This window comes from Bubalus kerabau, chromosome 3 (genome assembly GCF_029407905.1).
Source record: "Bubalus kerabau isolate K-KA32 ecotype Philippines breed swamp buffalo chromosome 3, PCC_UOA_SB_1v2, whole genome shotgun sequence".
NCBI classification, from domain to species: domain Eukaryota; kingdom Metazoa; phylum Chordata; class Mammalia; order Artiodactyla; family Bovidae; genus Bubalus; species Bubalus kerabau.
In genome coordinates this window covers 12,599,125-12,615,880 of record NC_073626.1, presented here as the reverse complement: position 1 = coordinate 12,615,880, position 16,756 = coordinate 12,599,125, and the positions used below count along the sequence as shown (strand labels likewise).

The window sequence follows — 16,756 nt, the reverse complement described above, 5'->3', positions numbered from 1 at the left end:
TTTTTTATTTCTCTCTCGTTCTTTTTGAAAGCTTCCTGCTTTTGGGTTAATTGGGTATTTCTTAGCATTCCATTTTAATTATTTGTTGGTTTTATATCTCTGACCCTTCTCATAATTTACACAGTCCTCTTGGGATTATGGTGTCTTTTAACTTTTTAAATTCTACTTTGTGTTAATATTGATCATTTCCTATAAGATTTAAGAATCTTGTAACTTTATAGTTTGATTTACCACCGCCTTTTCCTTGGTATTTTATGCTATATATCATTTATATTACATTTAGATACGCTGTAAATCCACAGTACATTTTTGCTTTACATACTTAATGTGTATTTTAAAGAAACTAAGAGGAAGAGAAGTTTACTCACATATTCTCCACTTCTTCCAGAAATCTAAATCTCCATTTGGTGTCATTTCCCTTCACCCTGAAGAACCTGTAGAGCAGGTTTTAGTTTTGTTTTATCCAAGTGCCTTTATTATACACCTGTAGTTTACACAGATTTGCTCTGCCAGAGATTTGGAGAGTTTATATGCAGACTTGGGACTCCCCTTCTGTGGCACTTCATCTCCCCTTATTTTCTAGCTACTGTGGTCACCCTAGTCTGTCCTTTGAATGCCTCAATCAACAGATTGGCAGTTTTCTTTGAATTTCAACTGTCCAACTGGCACCAACTCAAAGAGGACAAGAAACTTCTCCCTTCTTCTCAGTATCGTCTTCCCTCCAATATCTACTTGCTTTTGGTTGCTTTCTAATGTTTTCAGATGGTTGTTTTTAATATATTGTCAAGCATCTATAATTGTTACTTGTCAGAGCATTGGTTAAATACAAGGTCTTCCACCATTAGCGGAAGTGGAACTCAATTTTTGTCTTAAACTCAAATTTTGTTTTAATATGGGTCATTTGAGACGAGTGGAGATCTTTGCTTACATTGAAATAAAAACTGAAGCAGTTCACCAAACTCATCAGTACTGATGTTTAGAATGCTGATGTTACATGCCAAGACCAGAAGTGACTTTGTTTCATATTTAAACCACAACTCTGATATGTTAAATTTTTTTTTTTTTTTTTCATTTTCACCAGCTAAGAAATTGGTACTGAGGACAGATAGGTTCACAAAGTCACATTTCTGGCTGGTGGCACAGCTGGGATTCAAATCTTGTTTAGTTTTTTCTTATTCAAGAGCCTACATTGTTAACACTGCATAGTGCTACCTTGTCCCTGTTTATTCTGAATTTACATGTAACTATATCTGTTCTAGCTGAAAATATGTTGATACAACAGAATGACACAAAAGATGAAATTTGTCATTATAAAATATGTTGTGTTTTAGGAAGTGGAAGTACCAGTATTACCGAAAATCTCTCTACCCATCACCAGTTCTTCACTGCCTACCTTCAATTTTAGTTCTTCTGTGATCACAACTTCCTCTCCATCACCCATTAGTCCTTCACAATCATTAACAAATAAGGTAAAAAAAAATGTTGTACCATAGAGGTGCTTTTTGTTTTTTCTTTATTTTAAAAAAACTAACCTGATTAAATCAGTGCTTAATTTTCACTGTGGGAATTAACAACTCAGAAATTTGAGAAAAACTGAAATAGCATTGGCTTTTTAAAAAAATGTACATCATAATGGGAACATTCTTCAATTCTTATGAATGTATTGTAAGTCTGTTTTCAAACAATATTTCCATTGAACATACTTTATTTTTGGTTAATAATGAATTTCTGCTTTTTTAAAAAATTTCTTAAGTAGGATTAACATCTTTAATCTGCTTCTAAAATTTGTTTGCTTTTTTCCTGACTTTTACTTTTTCTGAACATTTTCTTATAGATGTTTATTTTTCTCCCTTAAGTAATTATCTCTCTCCAAGATTATGTATATTCCTCTTTGAAGAGGAAGCCAAATCTTACAACAGTTTCATGTTGAGTAGTTTTCAGAAGTTAAAAGTGATTTTTTTTAATTTAAAAGGGAAAAAAATGCTTTTGGCTTCTTTGTAATTAATTTGCTTACGGTCTATTTCACTGCCAATTTCTTTTTCTAAAAAGTTTTTTGTGTCATTTCTTTAATAATTTGAAAAACCAGGTACAAGTGACCTCTCCAAACAGCACTGGCAGCCCCTTGTTTAGATTTTCATCTCCAATTGTAAAATCTACTGAGTCAGATGTACTACCTCCGTCATCTGTAAGTAGCAAGCAAAGAGTGTTGCATATTGATTGATTCCAAAGGCATACTGTATTTTTAAGCTGTAATATACAATTGGTGGTAAGAAATGCCATTTTTCTTACCAAAAAAATTCCAATGTACAGAAAACTTTGAACATCTATACACAAAATACATGTGTATGTGTATATGTATGCATCTTGTCATGTACCATTTGGAAGTTAGGATGGAGATATTTTGGTATCCTTAATTTTCTTTGTATCCCCTAAGAAAAAAGATACTTCTTTGCACACCCATAATACAGTTGTCATACCCCAAAAAATGTAACATGATGTTAATAGTAACATAGTGTGCACATTCAGATTTACCCATCAGCCTCAGACTCTCATTTAATTGCTGTTTTGTTTCTCTTGGTACTGGATCCAGTTACAATTAAGACTTAGCAGCTAAGTCATATTGCATTTAGTTAGCATGTCTCTTGGATTGGCTTTAATCTAGAAAAGTTGGAAGGTTTTATGTGCCACTATATATTTGTTTCTTCATAGTAAATATTTTGAGTAAGAGTGGTATATAAGTTGGAGACTTCCTTGGTGGCCAGTGGCTGGGACCCCGCCTGCCAGCCTGCAGCCCCTCCACCCAGTGCAGAGGGCCCAGGCTCGGTCCCTGGTTGGAGAACTGGATCCCACATAGCACAACTGAAACCCGGCACAGCTAAATACATAAATATTTTAAAAAAACAGTACATAAATTTGATGTTCTAGTTGCCCCATCTCTATTTGGCATGTGTATCATTTAAACATGTTCAGTTCAGTTCAGTCGCTCAGTTGTGTCCGACTCTTTGCGACCCCATGAATCGCAGCACGCCAGGCCTCCCTGTCTATAACCAACTCCCGGCTTTCACTCAGACTCACGTCCATCGAGTCAGTGATGCCATCCAGCCATCTCATCCTCTGTCGTCCCCTTCTCCTCCTGCCCCCAATCCCTCCCAGCATCAGAGTCTTTTCCAGTGAGTCAACTCTTCACATGAGGTGGCCAAAGTACTGGAGTTTCAGCTTTAGCATCATTCCCTCCAAAGAAATCCCAGGGCTAATCTCCTTCAGAATGGACTGGTTGGAACTCCTTGCAGTCCAAGGGACTCTCAAGAGTCTTCTCCAACACCACAGTTCAAAAGCATCAATTCTTCGGCACTCAGCCATCTTCACAGTCCAACTCTCACATCCATACGTGACCACTGGAAGAAGCATAGCCTTGACTAGACATGTTACCTTCTGTTTTTTTACTGTGTCCTTGGCTTGTTTTCTGTTACAACTACATGTTCCAGATTATTTTGTAATTTCCCTGCCAAATGCCTGAAATCTACTCCATGTCCATGAAGTCTCATACATTTTATTAGGAAATGGCATTTAGAAACCTGAAAGTGGGCATCAGGAATACATTATTATTTTATGTAATGCTTTGAATGAAAAAATGCTTTAGAAATTTAAAATGCTCTTGTTAAACTAGGACACACCATTCATTATAAGAAGTACACCGATTTTAGAGATTTAAAATAGGAAAAACTGTGACTCTTAGAATATGTGAAATCCAGTATACTTTTTTGACTTGAAATAGAGCTTTATATTTGATGGATTGTTTGAAGCTAAATGGACAGTTAAAGGACACCTTCTCTCTCTACAGATTGGATTTACATTTAGTGTGCCTGTGGCAAAAACAGCAGAGCTTTCTGGCTCTAGTAGTGTTTCAGAAACAATTACAAGCAGTTCAGGTAAGACACTTTTTCTCATAATATTTTACATAAAAATAGGTTAATATTTCAAATCACTTCTTTTACCTTTGGCCATTCTTGTAAATGCTTTTATGTGAATATAATTAGCTCCCTAAATGTGAATAAGTTACAGCTTGTGAAGGGCATGGTCACAATAGCAAATTTATCCAGTTTAATCCCCAAAAAATGACAGTTTATTATAAATGAAATCTCAGTATAGGAAATTCAGGGGTGTTCCACACTGTAATTACAGTGGATTCCATTTCTGGGTTTCTCTTGAGTTCACAAGCATTTTTATGTATAAGGATTATATCAGCCTCTGCAGACAGTAGTAGCACATAATTTCTCAAAAAATGGGCTATTTCTCAAAAAATTATCTATCTGAATAGATAATTAGACCATAGGAATTCGCTGTGGTGGTCATGATGTGTGCTCTCAAGTATTGGGTGCTTGGGGAATGAAGAATCATCTGGGCTAAACTGCTCAGGTCAAGAATTGAGAGGAAGGGCTTTTCCCCCAACAAACAGCAAATACAAGACAACAAGAGGAAAAGCCTGATGCACTTTGAAAATAGCAAATAGTTTGTCATGAGATTGAGAGGTAGCTTTAAGTTCTAAAGATTCTTGAGTGCTATGCTAAATAATTGAATTTTAATTTGAATGATAGGAAAACACTGCATGATTTTTTACACTCTGGGGGGCGGGGTGTGAGATGGTTCCTTGCAGTAACAGCAGTGTGTTGAGGGGGTGTGGGTGGGAGAGGGGTATTATGGACTGAGATATCAGTTATGGAGCTGTTGCCTTATTCAGAAGTGTTTCTTTGACTATCTGCTGAGTTTGGGAATCTTAAAAAACTAGATCTTCCCTCATAGATAGATTAAAAAAAAAAAATTCAGAATATCAAAGAACCAGGACCCCAAGCTGAGAAGATCTTTGGTTTGTATGGTCTGGAAGACAAGAGTATAGGTTCTGTAAGTAGCACAGAATAAGAATTTGACTGGTATGTTTGCAGTCTTAACTTCTGTTGAATAAAACAGCCCTGTGTAAGAGAAAGTAACAAGTATATTTCAGGTGTACTTAACATATGAGTTTTTTTTCTTTAATGTTACTGTGAATTCAAGAAGGAATAAACCTATTCAAATTTCATTTTCATGCCTGGTTATGAGGGAAAGGCATTAAAATGCTTCCATTTTTACCAATGCTTTACTAATCATCCCTGAATGAGTAACAGTTTGTTAAAACAACTTTTGTGTTTCATTACATGTGGGGAAATTACTCAAGAATTTTTAAGACGTGTATTTTAAGTAGTATATATAGAATTGTTCTTATATTGACATCTCTGTTTCTTACCACTTTGGTAAGCTGATTTGAAAAGCTGATTGAAAATTGGAAGTCATGGTTAATTACTGTATGATAGGAGCTAATTTTCACATTATCTTTTTCCATCTCTTTGAGTACACTGGAAGAAATCCTTAAAATTTACCTTAAATTCTAAAAGCAATTCAATTTTGACTGTAAAGGAATATAGAATGTGATAATGAATAAAAGCCGATTTTTCTTTATTTTGACACAGTTGTAAGAAGTAGGTATGGTGTTTTGGTTTTTGCACATTTTTATTATTGAGGTGAAATTGAGATAAGATAATAATCATGGGCTTCTCTAGTGGCTCAGTGGTAAAGAACCCGCCTGCCAATACAGCAGACACAGGTTCGATCCTTGAGAAGATTCCCTGGAGAAGGAAATGGCGTTTGCCTGGGAAACCCCCATGGACACAGGAGCCTGGCGGGCTACATACAGTCCATGGGGTTGCAGAGTCAGACGTGACTTAGTGACTAAACAATGACAGGAATGAAGTTGATCATTTAAAGGGAAAAATTGAGTGCTGGTTACTACATGCACAGAGTTGTGCAGTCACCACCTTTAATTAGTACAAAACATGTTTATCTCTCCTGAAAGGAAGTACCCACTAACCAGTTTTTCTCCATTTCCTGTTCCCCCTAACTGCTGGCAACTAGTAATCCATGTTCTATTTCTGTGTATTCACCTGTTCTGGAATCATACAGTGTGACTTTCTGCATCTGGCTTCTCTCAGGTTTTCAAGGTTCGTTTGTGTCGTAATGTGTACTGTTAACATCATTCCTTTGTGGCTGAATGACGCTCCGCTCTTTTGATATACCATAACTTATCTGTTTATTTGTTGGTGGACATCTGGGTCATTCCACCTTTTGACTGTTGTGAATAGTGTTGCTAATAAAGGTACGTGTACTTATATTTGTTTCAATACTGGCTTCCGTACTTGAGAGGATGTACCTAGGAATGGAATTGACAGGTCAGATGGTAGTCCTACATTTAACTTTTTGAGTAATTAATAAAACTTCTTCTCAGCAGCCAGCCTGTTCACATTCCCACCAGCAGGACTCTCCACGTTCTCACCATGCTTATTCTTTTCCGTTTTTTGATGATAGCCGTCCTAGTGGGTATGAAGCGATGCTTCGTTGTGGTTTTGATTTGCATTTATTTCCCTGAGGACTGTGTTTAGTTTTCGTTTTTCTTTTTAATGGAGAAAGATTTATTGCAGGACCAAGCAAGGACGATGGATGGCTTGTGCTTTAAAAACTTGAACTCGTGTTTAGCATCTTCTCATGTGCTTTTGGCCTTTTACATATCTTTTTGGGAGAAATGTCTGTTTAAGTCCTTTGCCCATTTTTTAAATTGGTTTCTCTTTGTGTTGCTGAGTTACTGGCCTTTTTGTATAGTCTGGATACTAGATCTTTATCAGGTATGTGATTTGCAAGTATTTTTTTCCTGTTCAGTTGATTGTCTTGTCACTTTCTTATGTCCTTGGATGCACAGAGATTTCTAATTTTAGTGAAGTTTAGTTTTTTTTTCTTGTGCTTTTGGTGTCCTAAGAATTCATTGTCATGGTCATGAAGATGTACCTCCTAGGTTTTCTTTTCAAGAGTTTTATGGTTTTAGTTCTCTTGTTTAGATCATCAATCCATTTTGAATTAATTTTTGCTCATGATGTGAAGTAAGGGTAGATAGGTTTTCTTGAACTGCTTTACCCATTACTACTAAATTGGTGAAAACTTAAAAAAACCTGGTTATTTATACTTTTGAAAATTTCAGGCATTCTTAGAAATAGAATAGTAGACTGAATCCCCAGATACACTTTACTGAGCTTCAGCCTTTGCCATTTTGTGACCAGTCCTGTTTCTCCCACCTTCACTCCTCCGCTCACACACACAGATGCAACCGTCAGGTAATTTTCAAACAATACTTCATCTGTAAACAGAAACACTCCCCCTTAAAAATGTGTTGACAAAATGATTATTGTACTCACAATGTAGAGTATTTTAAGCATAAGAACATTATACTTATTTTAAGTATATGTTCATTTTAGCAAGTTTGGGAAACAAAAAGTAACAGCATTACTCTAGATGTAAACAGGCACAATCTTCTGGACTTTCTAACCTACTCTTTCCTGTAACTGTTCTTCTGAGAATGATTTTTGTGGCTGCATAGCATTCCATCATGTCAGTGTTCTGTAATTTATGTAGCTAGTTTATCGCGTATTTATCATTCAGGTTTTCAGCATAATAACTGACAGGTATTTTCAATCATAGGGTGAATTTTTAGAAGAAGTATCTGACTTAATCATTTTTAAAAGCTTTAAACATTTTAAAAACTTCTAAAAATTATTTTTGACTGCACTGGGTCTTCTTTGCTGCACATGGACTTTCTGTAGTTCCGGCAAGCAGGGGCTGCTCTCTGCTTCTCATCTCGGTGGCTTCTCTGTTGGGGGAGCACAGGCTCTGGGGGGCGCAGGCTTCAGGAGGTGTGGTTCGTGGGCTTACTTACCCCAGGGCATGTGGAATCTTCCTGGACCAAGGAATCGAACCCATGTTCCCTGCATCGGCAGGCTGATTCCTAACCACTGGACCACCAGGAAAGTCTGAATGTTGTTTTTAAATCAGTTTAAAGTTTCTGTATAATCAAGGCGTATTTCATACAGTGTTTGAGCTTGTCCCAGTGGCCATATCCTCTGTAAGACTTGTTTTGATTTTCTTGATTACTGGTGAACTCATTGACTCTTATCATTATAGTGGATCTATAACGGACTCATTTGTAGATTATGTATAGTTTATATATTTTTACTGTTTTGGAGGAGAGATGTACAATCCTTTGTTGTTCATTATCTTTGTGTTATGGTAATTTTTTTTAAGAAGTTGATTGAAAGATCTTTCTAATGCATTTAACTTGCTTTTTCTTGTAATATCTTTTACAATTACAAAAATTACAGCTCAAGATACCACTGCAATAAACAGTACAAGCTGTAAGAAGAAGCAAGATGAAGATTGCGAGAGCCCTTTCAGAGTGGCGAAAACCCTGAAAGAAGGAAGTGTCTTAGATGTTCTGAAGAGCCCTGGTGAGATGCCCTTGAGATAGTCAGATCTTAATTATAAAATCATGATTTCATCTCAGTATTGTTTGTTACACTTTGTTGTACTTCAGGCTTTTAAAAAATGGTGTCTTGTCTTTTGAATGTAGTGATAGTTCCGGTGTAAATTTTTTAGGCGAAAGACCTTAGAAACTATTCCTTTAGAATTCAGGGACTGCACTAAAATGGAATCTCTAAGAAGCAAGTATAGAAGGAAAAAATGTGAATTGCATGTTAATAGAGATGGACCAATAATTAGAAAAAGTAGATAAACTTGATGATATACCTGGACATGTCTCTCTCTGAGAGCACTGAACTGCCTTGTCCTCAGATTACTCCCCAGTTAATGGTGTGTATATAACAAAGCCAAGTGGAAAGAAAACATTTGCTAATTGTAACACACACAGGGTGTGTGGGGGCAGGGGGAGGGTACTACTGGAAAGGAAATAAGATATGAATGCTGGTGGGTAATATTTGAAGGTGATGAATAGAAGTAAGTGCTCAAATAGGAATGTGTTTTCAGTTTGAAAATCAGGATAGCATAATTCCAACTGGGATGTATACAATAAGAATATAAAAGGATTTATAATGTAGTAGCTCTGAAATAGTTTAGATTTATCCAGTACGTGTGTTCATGCATAGGTGAATAGGAGTTTCAGTAATAAGGTTGGCTGCTACAAGATATAGAGAGATTGGGGGGGAGGGGATTGGTGCAGCTCCCATTTTATAGATTAGTATACTGCTTACTGGAGTCTCAGTATAGATGATTTTATGCAGTTACGGGCAGAGCTCCAGAATCCTGTGCTGGGTTGAACCAAGTGGTAGTCAGAATCAAATGCATATATTATAGTCTATCATTGTAGAAGTTTCACTTTGCCTGGATCCATAATGCCCACTCCCTCTTTTAAACTGTTTCAGAAAGCAAAAACTTGGAGTAGTTATATGTTCTCTTGAGAGAAATACTAAAAATCCAAAAAAGAAAAAACTGTAACACCTTGAAGTGGTTGCTGTTAAAATTTTGCCAACTTTCCTGACTCAGGTTAATCATTAACTAAACAGTACATTGTTGTCTGTTGGGAGTAACTTAAGTATGTGGAATTGCTTTGTCTTTAGGGGAAAAATAGCTCTAGGCTGGATTATTTCTTGGTGCAACTAAAAACCTCTAACAACCTTCTGTACCATCTTTCCCTCTGTTTTTCTTTCCTTTGATTCTACAGTCTAGAGATTTTTTGGATGTATGTAGAATAAAAGTTAATTGGTCCAAAGTAAAAGGATTGAAAGGTTGTTTCTCCAAATAAAGTATAGCTCGAGTGAATCAATTAAATGATAGCACAAACCTTTCCTCATTATTTCATGATTCTACGTGTATACCTTCAGTTCAGTTCAGTGGCTCAGTCATGTCTGACCCTTTGCGACGCCATGGACTGTAGCCTGCCAAGTTCCTCTGTCCATGGAATTCTCCAAGCAAGAATACTGGAGTGCTTAGCCATTCCCTTCCTGGATCTTCCTGACCCAGGGATCAAACCTGGGTCTCCTGCATTGGCAGGCGGATTCTTTACCATCAGAGCCACCTGGGAAGCCCCAAGTCATAAATTAGGTATTGACTGAACTATCAATCAGTTCAGTCTCTCAGTCGTGTCCCACTCTTTGCGACCCCATGAATCGCAGCACGCCAGGCCTCCCTGTCCATCACCAACTCCCGGAATTCACTCAAACTCCTGTCCATCGAGTCGGTGATGCCATCCAGCCATCTCATCCTCTGTCGTCCCCTTCTCCTCTTGGCCCCAATCCCTCCCAGCATCAGAGTCTTTTCCAATGAGTCAACTCTCCGCATGAGGTGGCCAAAGTACTGGAGTTTCAGCTTTAGCATCATTCCTTCCAAAGAAATCCCAGGGCTGATCTCCTTCAGAATGGACTGGTTGGATCTCCTTGCAGTCCAAGGGACTCTCAAGAGTCTTCTCCAACACCACAGTTCAAAAGCATCAATTCTTCGGCGCTCAGCTTTCCTCACAGTCCAACTCTCACATCCATACGTGACCACTGGAAAAACGATAGCCTTGACTAGATGGACCTTTGTTGGCAAAGTAATGTCTCTGCTTTTTAATATGCTGTCTAGGTTGGTCATAACTTTCCTTCCAAGGAGTAAGCGTCTTTTAATTTCATGGCTGCAATCACCATCTGCAGTGATTTTGGAGCCCAAAAAAATAAAGTCTGACACTGTTTCCACTGTTTCCCATCTATTTCCCATGAAGTGATGGGACCAGATGCAACGCATGATCTTAGTTTTCTGAATGTTGAGTTTTAAGCCAATTTTTTCACTCTCTTCTTTCACTTTTATCAAGAGGCTTTTGAGTTCCTCTTCACTTTCTGCCATAAGGGTGGTGTCATCTGCATATCTGAGGTTATTGTTATTTCTCCCGGCAATCTTGATTCCAGCTTGTGCTTCTTCCAGCCCAGCGTTTCTCATGATGTACTCTGCATATAAGTTAAATAAGCTGAACTATAGTAAACTAAAATTTCTAGAGGATGATGATACACTATAAACAAAACACCTTCTGGAGAAGGAAATGGCAACCCACTCCAGTATTCTTGCCTGGGAAATCCCATGGACAGAGGAACCTGGTGGGCTACAGTCCATGGGGTCGCAAAGAGTCGGACACGACTGAGTGACTTCACTTTCACTTTCAAGAAATAAATAAATGTATTTAAAAAAATAAATAAAAAAACAAAACAAAACACCTTCTGTAGACTTTTAACTGGGTTGTCAGTTATTAACTATGTAATTAGTACTAGAAATACAGCTTAGGTGAAAACTCATAAGTAGTTCTTGGATTGTAATAATTCTGAAATTAAGGTAAAAAATGTTTTCTCCCAGGAATAATATTACTAACAGCTGTAAGTGTATCACATTATTGAGTTGGCTGAAAAGTTTGTTTTGGGTTTTTCTGTAAGGTCTTAACGGAAAAAAACCCAAATGAACTTTTTGGCCACCCCAATATTAATTAATGTTATTAATATTTATTAACAGTAAACAGGGGAGATAGTCTAATCAAAACATTAACTAATTTTTCCCCTCCCATGCCCCTCTTCCCCCCGGTTGTAGGTTTCGCATCACCGAAGGCAGATTCTCTAGCTGCTCAGCCTACCACCACAAGCCCGGTAGTTCACACAAGACCAGCAATAAGCAGCTTTTCTTCTAGTGGAACTGGGTTTGGGGAAGGTTTAAAAGCTGGGTCATCGTGGCAGTGTGATACTTGTCTACTCCAGAACAAAGGCACAGACAACAAATGCGTAGCCTGCCAAGCAACAAAATTGCTACCAAAAGATTCTGCTAAACAGACTGCAACCGGGACACCAAGTAAAAGCGGCAAAGTGACTCTTTCCACACCAGGGACGGCAGGCTTCGGAGACAAATTTAAACCAGCTGTAGGAACTTGGGATTGTGATACCTGTTTAGTGCAGAATAAACCTGAAGCGATAAAATGTGTAGCTTGTGAAACACCGAAACCGGGAACTGGTGTTAAGCGAGTCCTTACGTTGCCAGTGGCTTCAGAAAGTGCTGTAACTGTGGCTGCTTCCTCCTCCAGCTGCACTGTGACCACTGGTGCCTTAGGATTTGCAGATAAATTCAAAAGGCCCGTGGGATCTTGGGAGTGTCCAGTGTGCTGTGTTTCTAATAATGCAGAAGACAATAAGTGTGTGTCCTGTATGTCTGAGAAACCAGGTACGTTTATGGCTGTTTGGAATAATTTTGTTCATTACTTTAATAGAACATTTTAATTCTGTTCTCTGTAAAACAGCTAAGAACAACCTCAGTATTTTAGATGTTTCAGGACAAGCATTTCCTCATATGTCATAATTTTCCAAACTGTCTTGAGATGAAAATGACTTGCTTGGAACTGGCACTGCATGTTCTCTTAAGCTAGGTTGTGTGTGAAATCAGTCCAGCATTTGCTTTGACCTCTTCTTTGTTTGCACTTTTATTAGAAACTTCTGGCTCTTCGTGATCATTTTCAAAGTTGGCTGATACAGATGCAAAGGTCTTAGAACAGAGCACTCTTTCTCAAACCTTTACACAGAATAAAATACTACTCTGTCTCTTTTTCTCAAAGAGGAAGTGAGGATGGCTAGTGGTCATTTCCACAGCTAGTTTCATTAAGGAGTAGACAGTATTGTGTTATCAGAAGAGTGTGGCTGAGTACTAATGATGATACCTGTACCTGTATGTGCTATCTGCCAGAGATCCTGCAATGATCATAAATTATTAAATCGTTAATGAAAAAATACTATTGGGCAGACAGAAAAATGGAGTTAGAGTTGAATTTTTCCTGTTTCTCTGTTCAATTTTGAAAGAGTTACTGAAGATTTACACTGATCTTTAATTCATTTGGAATTAATTCACTTGACTCTGATGTTTTTGTAATGCTATTATATAATTATTTGGTACAGATACATGGTAACATAGATAACTAAATAAAACATGTTACGAGTGTCCTGGGAATTATACCTCCTATTCTTATTGCATTATTGGTGGATGCGTGGTTTTGTGTCTACAATGAAAAGCTCTTGATAGCCTAGAACCCTGTCCTAACACAAGGGGTGTGCTATATTTCTGATTCCTGCTAGACATCTTTACAGGAATAAGATTTCAGAGTCTTTATTCTGAAATATCTTTCTCTTCCCATCTGGCATTCCTCATTGTCCCCTTAACAAAAAAAGAAAGCTGTTGATGGATGTCTGAGAGCAAAATTAATTGAGTTGATGGGTCACACTTATACTTTTGTTCAATCACCCGGTGGCTTTTCGGAGGATGGATTTGAAGGCTACAAAATTTGGAGACCAGAGCACAGATTAGGAAGTTGATCAATAATATAGATAGAGATAGTGGTGATATGTACTAATGAAATCAAATGGAGGGGGATAGAATAATGTGTTTAGTTGAAGATACATTAAGTTCAAGCTGCTGAAGTTGACAGATATGTGTGAGAAGACTTTTTAAGATATAAAACTGATTATAGACACTCTGGACTGGAGACACAGATTTGGGAATCATTTGCTCATAATTTTCAAATAAATGATGAGAGTAGAGGTGATGTAAGGTGAGTGAGTGAAGCAAACAGAGAGGATAGCCTAAAACTGAACTCTGCTTAGCTTAAGAGAGTAGCAGGAATAGAACTTTGAAACAGTTAATCGAGAGGAAAGACAAGAACCAAACAAGAACCATGGGATACTGGTTGCTTCTTAGGAGGATGGGTTTCAAGGGAACCAAACCAGAAGTCTCAATAAGGCTATCTGGCCACTAGAAGAGCAGTAGAAGGGTCAGAGGAAGAGAATGAAACATTGCAGAAACACATCGGGGAAGAGTTGTCATCTCACCAGGCCAGCCAGGTGCACAGTGGAACTCCCATCAAAGAGGTCGTACAGAACTGACGCCCCAAAGTATGGGTCTTGGGTGCTAATGGGAAAGACTTTGTTGGTGATTAAAATCATCAGGGTAGATGAGAGCTTGTGAGAGGGCAGTGGACCAAAGACGGCAGGATTTTATTGGTAAAGTGGAAGAGAACATACCGGTAAACCACAGAGCAGGTACCTGGGAGAATGGCAACGGCTGGAGGACATTGAGAGAAGTGGGGCTACCAGAGCGAATGGCTTTCCTTGCAACCCTGCATTTCTTCACGCAGCTGTGCCTTACTGAGCCATCCCTCCTACGCTGCTGCCTCTCCCCACGAAATTGCTAATTCTGCTTAAAAGTGTAAAGATGACCTCTGTGAATCCTTCTGTCTCGTAGTAATGTCTTCCCTGTGCGCTTGTGTAGATCATTTGTCACTCCATCTTGGTGATGGTGGTACTATGCATTTATGTTTGTTTTACTTTCCCCTTTTTATACCAGAAGCACCTTTAGAATCGACACTTTATTCATCTTGATATTCCCAGAACCTAAGAATATTACAGTGCTTAATCAATGTCTGTTAAATGGCTACGTTTTAACAAATGCCTTGAACATAGTAGGTCATGTCTACTTGAATTGCAGAGTGGATAATAGAACACTTCTGTGCAGAAATGGTTATTTCAAAGTCAGAGATCTGTGCTTTGGAATCTTGAAATTAATATGGCCATGACTGTGTATTTTATGTGTTAGGCTGTTGCCTACGATTTATAACCTGTGTTTTATAATCTGTGATGCTTAACAAAATTTGACAAATATTATTAAGGAAAATTTAGTCTTTTATGCTCTGATCTGTGAGCATCATTTAAAAAAAAAAAAAACAAAAACCATGGCTAGTCAACCTTGTGTTTAAGAGGACACTCATCAGTGAGCAAGGTGAGTGAGAGTTGCTCATTTATAAGACTAAAAGAAATCTGAGATGTCTGGACCGTTTTTAACAAAGTGATGTTTATATTTCTGGCATTTTCTTTATCTTAATAGGAAACAGTGATAAAAATTGTTCGTTTGGACTTACATGGTGTCATGGAGATCATGACATAATGTAAATTAGAATTTTGTATTTTTACTTTGTTTTCTAGGAAGTTCAGTACCTATTTCAAGCAGCAGCACGGCCCCCCCGGTCTCCCTGTCATCCGGAGGCTGCCTGGGTTTGGACAAGTTCAGGAAACCTGAGGGAAGCTGGAACTGTGACGTGTGCCTAGTCCAGAATAAAGCAGACTCAACCAAATGTATAGCATGTGAAACTGTAAAGTCACACACACAGCCCGAGTTCACAGGTGAGGTGTTCGTAAAGCGCCTCCTTATAAAATGAAATGATTGCACCCAGCTTTGTTTTTAAAACCATTCTTTCTTGAAAATTCTTGTAAAATGAGGTGTTGTCCTGGACTTTCAGCTCATAATCTATCTCTGAATTACCGTGTAGTTGAGTTATTTGGTGGTCAGGAGTGACGATATACATTTGCTATTTTACTAGTTTTCCTTAGAGAAGGAAAACGCTTGTTGCAGCCCACAGAAGTAATGACATGACTAAGGGTTACAGCTGGTTTGAAGAGCACTGCACTTAGATTTTAGGACATAACTAAAACTCATTTTGTAACTGTTGCCTCATGGTCTCTTTCCTATTTTCCCCACTGGTACTAATTAGTTCAGTTCAGTCGCTCAGTTGTGTCCAACTCTTTGCGACCCCATGAATCGCAGCACACCAGGCCTCCCTGTCCATCACCAACTCCAGGAGTTCACCCAAACTCAACGTCCATCGAGTCGGTGATGCCATCCAGCCATCTCATCCTCTGTCATCCCCTTCTCCTCCTGCCCCCAATCCCTCCCAGCATCAGAGTCTTTTCCACTGAGTCAGCTCTTCGCATGAGGTGGCCAAAGTACTGGAGTTTCAGCTTTAGCATCATTCCTGCCAAAGAAATCCCAGGGCTGATCTCCTTCAGAATGGACTGGTTGGATCTCCTTGCAGTCCAAGGGACTCTCAAGAGTCTTCTCCAACACCACAGTTCAAAAGCATCAATTCTTCAGCGCTCAGCCTTCTTCACAGTCCAACTGTCACATCCATACATGACCACAGGAAAAACCATAGCCTTGACTAGACGGACCTTTGTTGGCAAAGTGATGTCTCTGCTTTTGAATATGCTGTCTAGGTTGGTCATAACTTTGCTTCCAAGGAGTAAGCATCTTTTAATTTCATGGCTGCAGTCACCGTCTGCAGTGATTTTGGAGCCCAGAAAAATTAAGTCTGACACTGTTTCCACTGTTGTCCCATCTATTTCCCATGAAGTGTTGGGACCGGATGCCATGATCTTCGTTTTCTGAATGTTGAGCTTTAAGCCAACTTTGTCACTCTCCTCTTTCACTTTCATCAAGAGGCTTTTCAGTTCCTCTTCACTTTCTGCCAAAAGGGTAGTGTCATCTGCATATTTTAGGTTATTGGTATTTCTCTCGACAATCTTGATTCCAGCTTGTGCTTCTTCCAGCCCAGCGTTTCTCATGATGTACTCTGCGTATAAGTTAAATAAGCAGGTGACAATATACAGCCCTGACGTACTCCTTTTCCTATTTGGAACCAGTCTGTTGTTCCATGTCCAGTTCTAACTGTTGCTTCCTGACCTGCATACAGATTTCTCAAGAGGTAGGTCAGGTGGTCTGGTATGCCCATCTCTTGAAGAATTTTCCACAGTTTATTGTAATCCACACAGTCAAAGGCTTTGGCATAGTCAATAAAGCAGAAATAGATGTTTTTCTAGAACTCTCTTGCTTTTTCCAGGATCCAGCGGATGTTGGCAATTTGATCTCTGCTTCCTCTGCCTTTTCTAAAACCAGCTTGAACATTAGGAAGTTCACGGTTCATGTATTGCTGTAGCCTGGCTTGGAGAATTTTGAGCATCACTTTACTAGCGTGTGAGATGAGTGCAATTGTGCGGTAGTTTGAGCATTC

At 38.5% G+C, this 16,756-nt stretch overlaps 1 protein-coding gene across 10 annotated transcripts in view; it reads left to right on the top strand.

Annotated features, from left to right (window-relative positions):
• The window catches only part of NUP153 (nucleoporin 153), an 80,942-nt gene that overhangs the window by 44,573 nt on the left and 19,613 nt on the right, over nucleotides 1-16,756 (top strand). For all 10 annotated transcript variants that reach the window (XM_055570711.1, XM_055570709.1, XM_055570710.1 and 7 more), the window contains 6 exons: nucleotides 1,332-1,469; nucleotides 2,087-2,185; nucleotides 3,842-3,929; nucleotides 8,232-8,357; nucleotides 11,473-12,093; nucleotides 14,895-15,092. In XM_055570711.1, coding sequence (XP_055426686.1) covers nucleotides 1,332-1,469; nucleotides 2,087-2,185; nucleotides 3,842-3,929; nucleotides 8,232-8,357; nucleotides 11,473-12,093; nucleotides 14,895-15,092 — 1,270 coding nt within the window. The remainder of the gene's footprint in view (nucleotides 1-1,331; nucleotides 1,470-2,086; nucleotides 2,186-3,841; nucleotides 3,930-8,231; nucleotides 8,358-11,472; nucleotides 12,094-14,894; nucleotides 15,093-16,756) is intronic.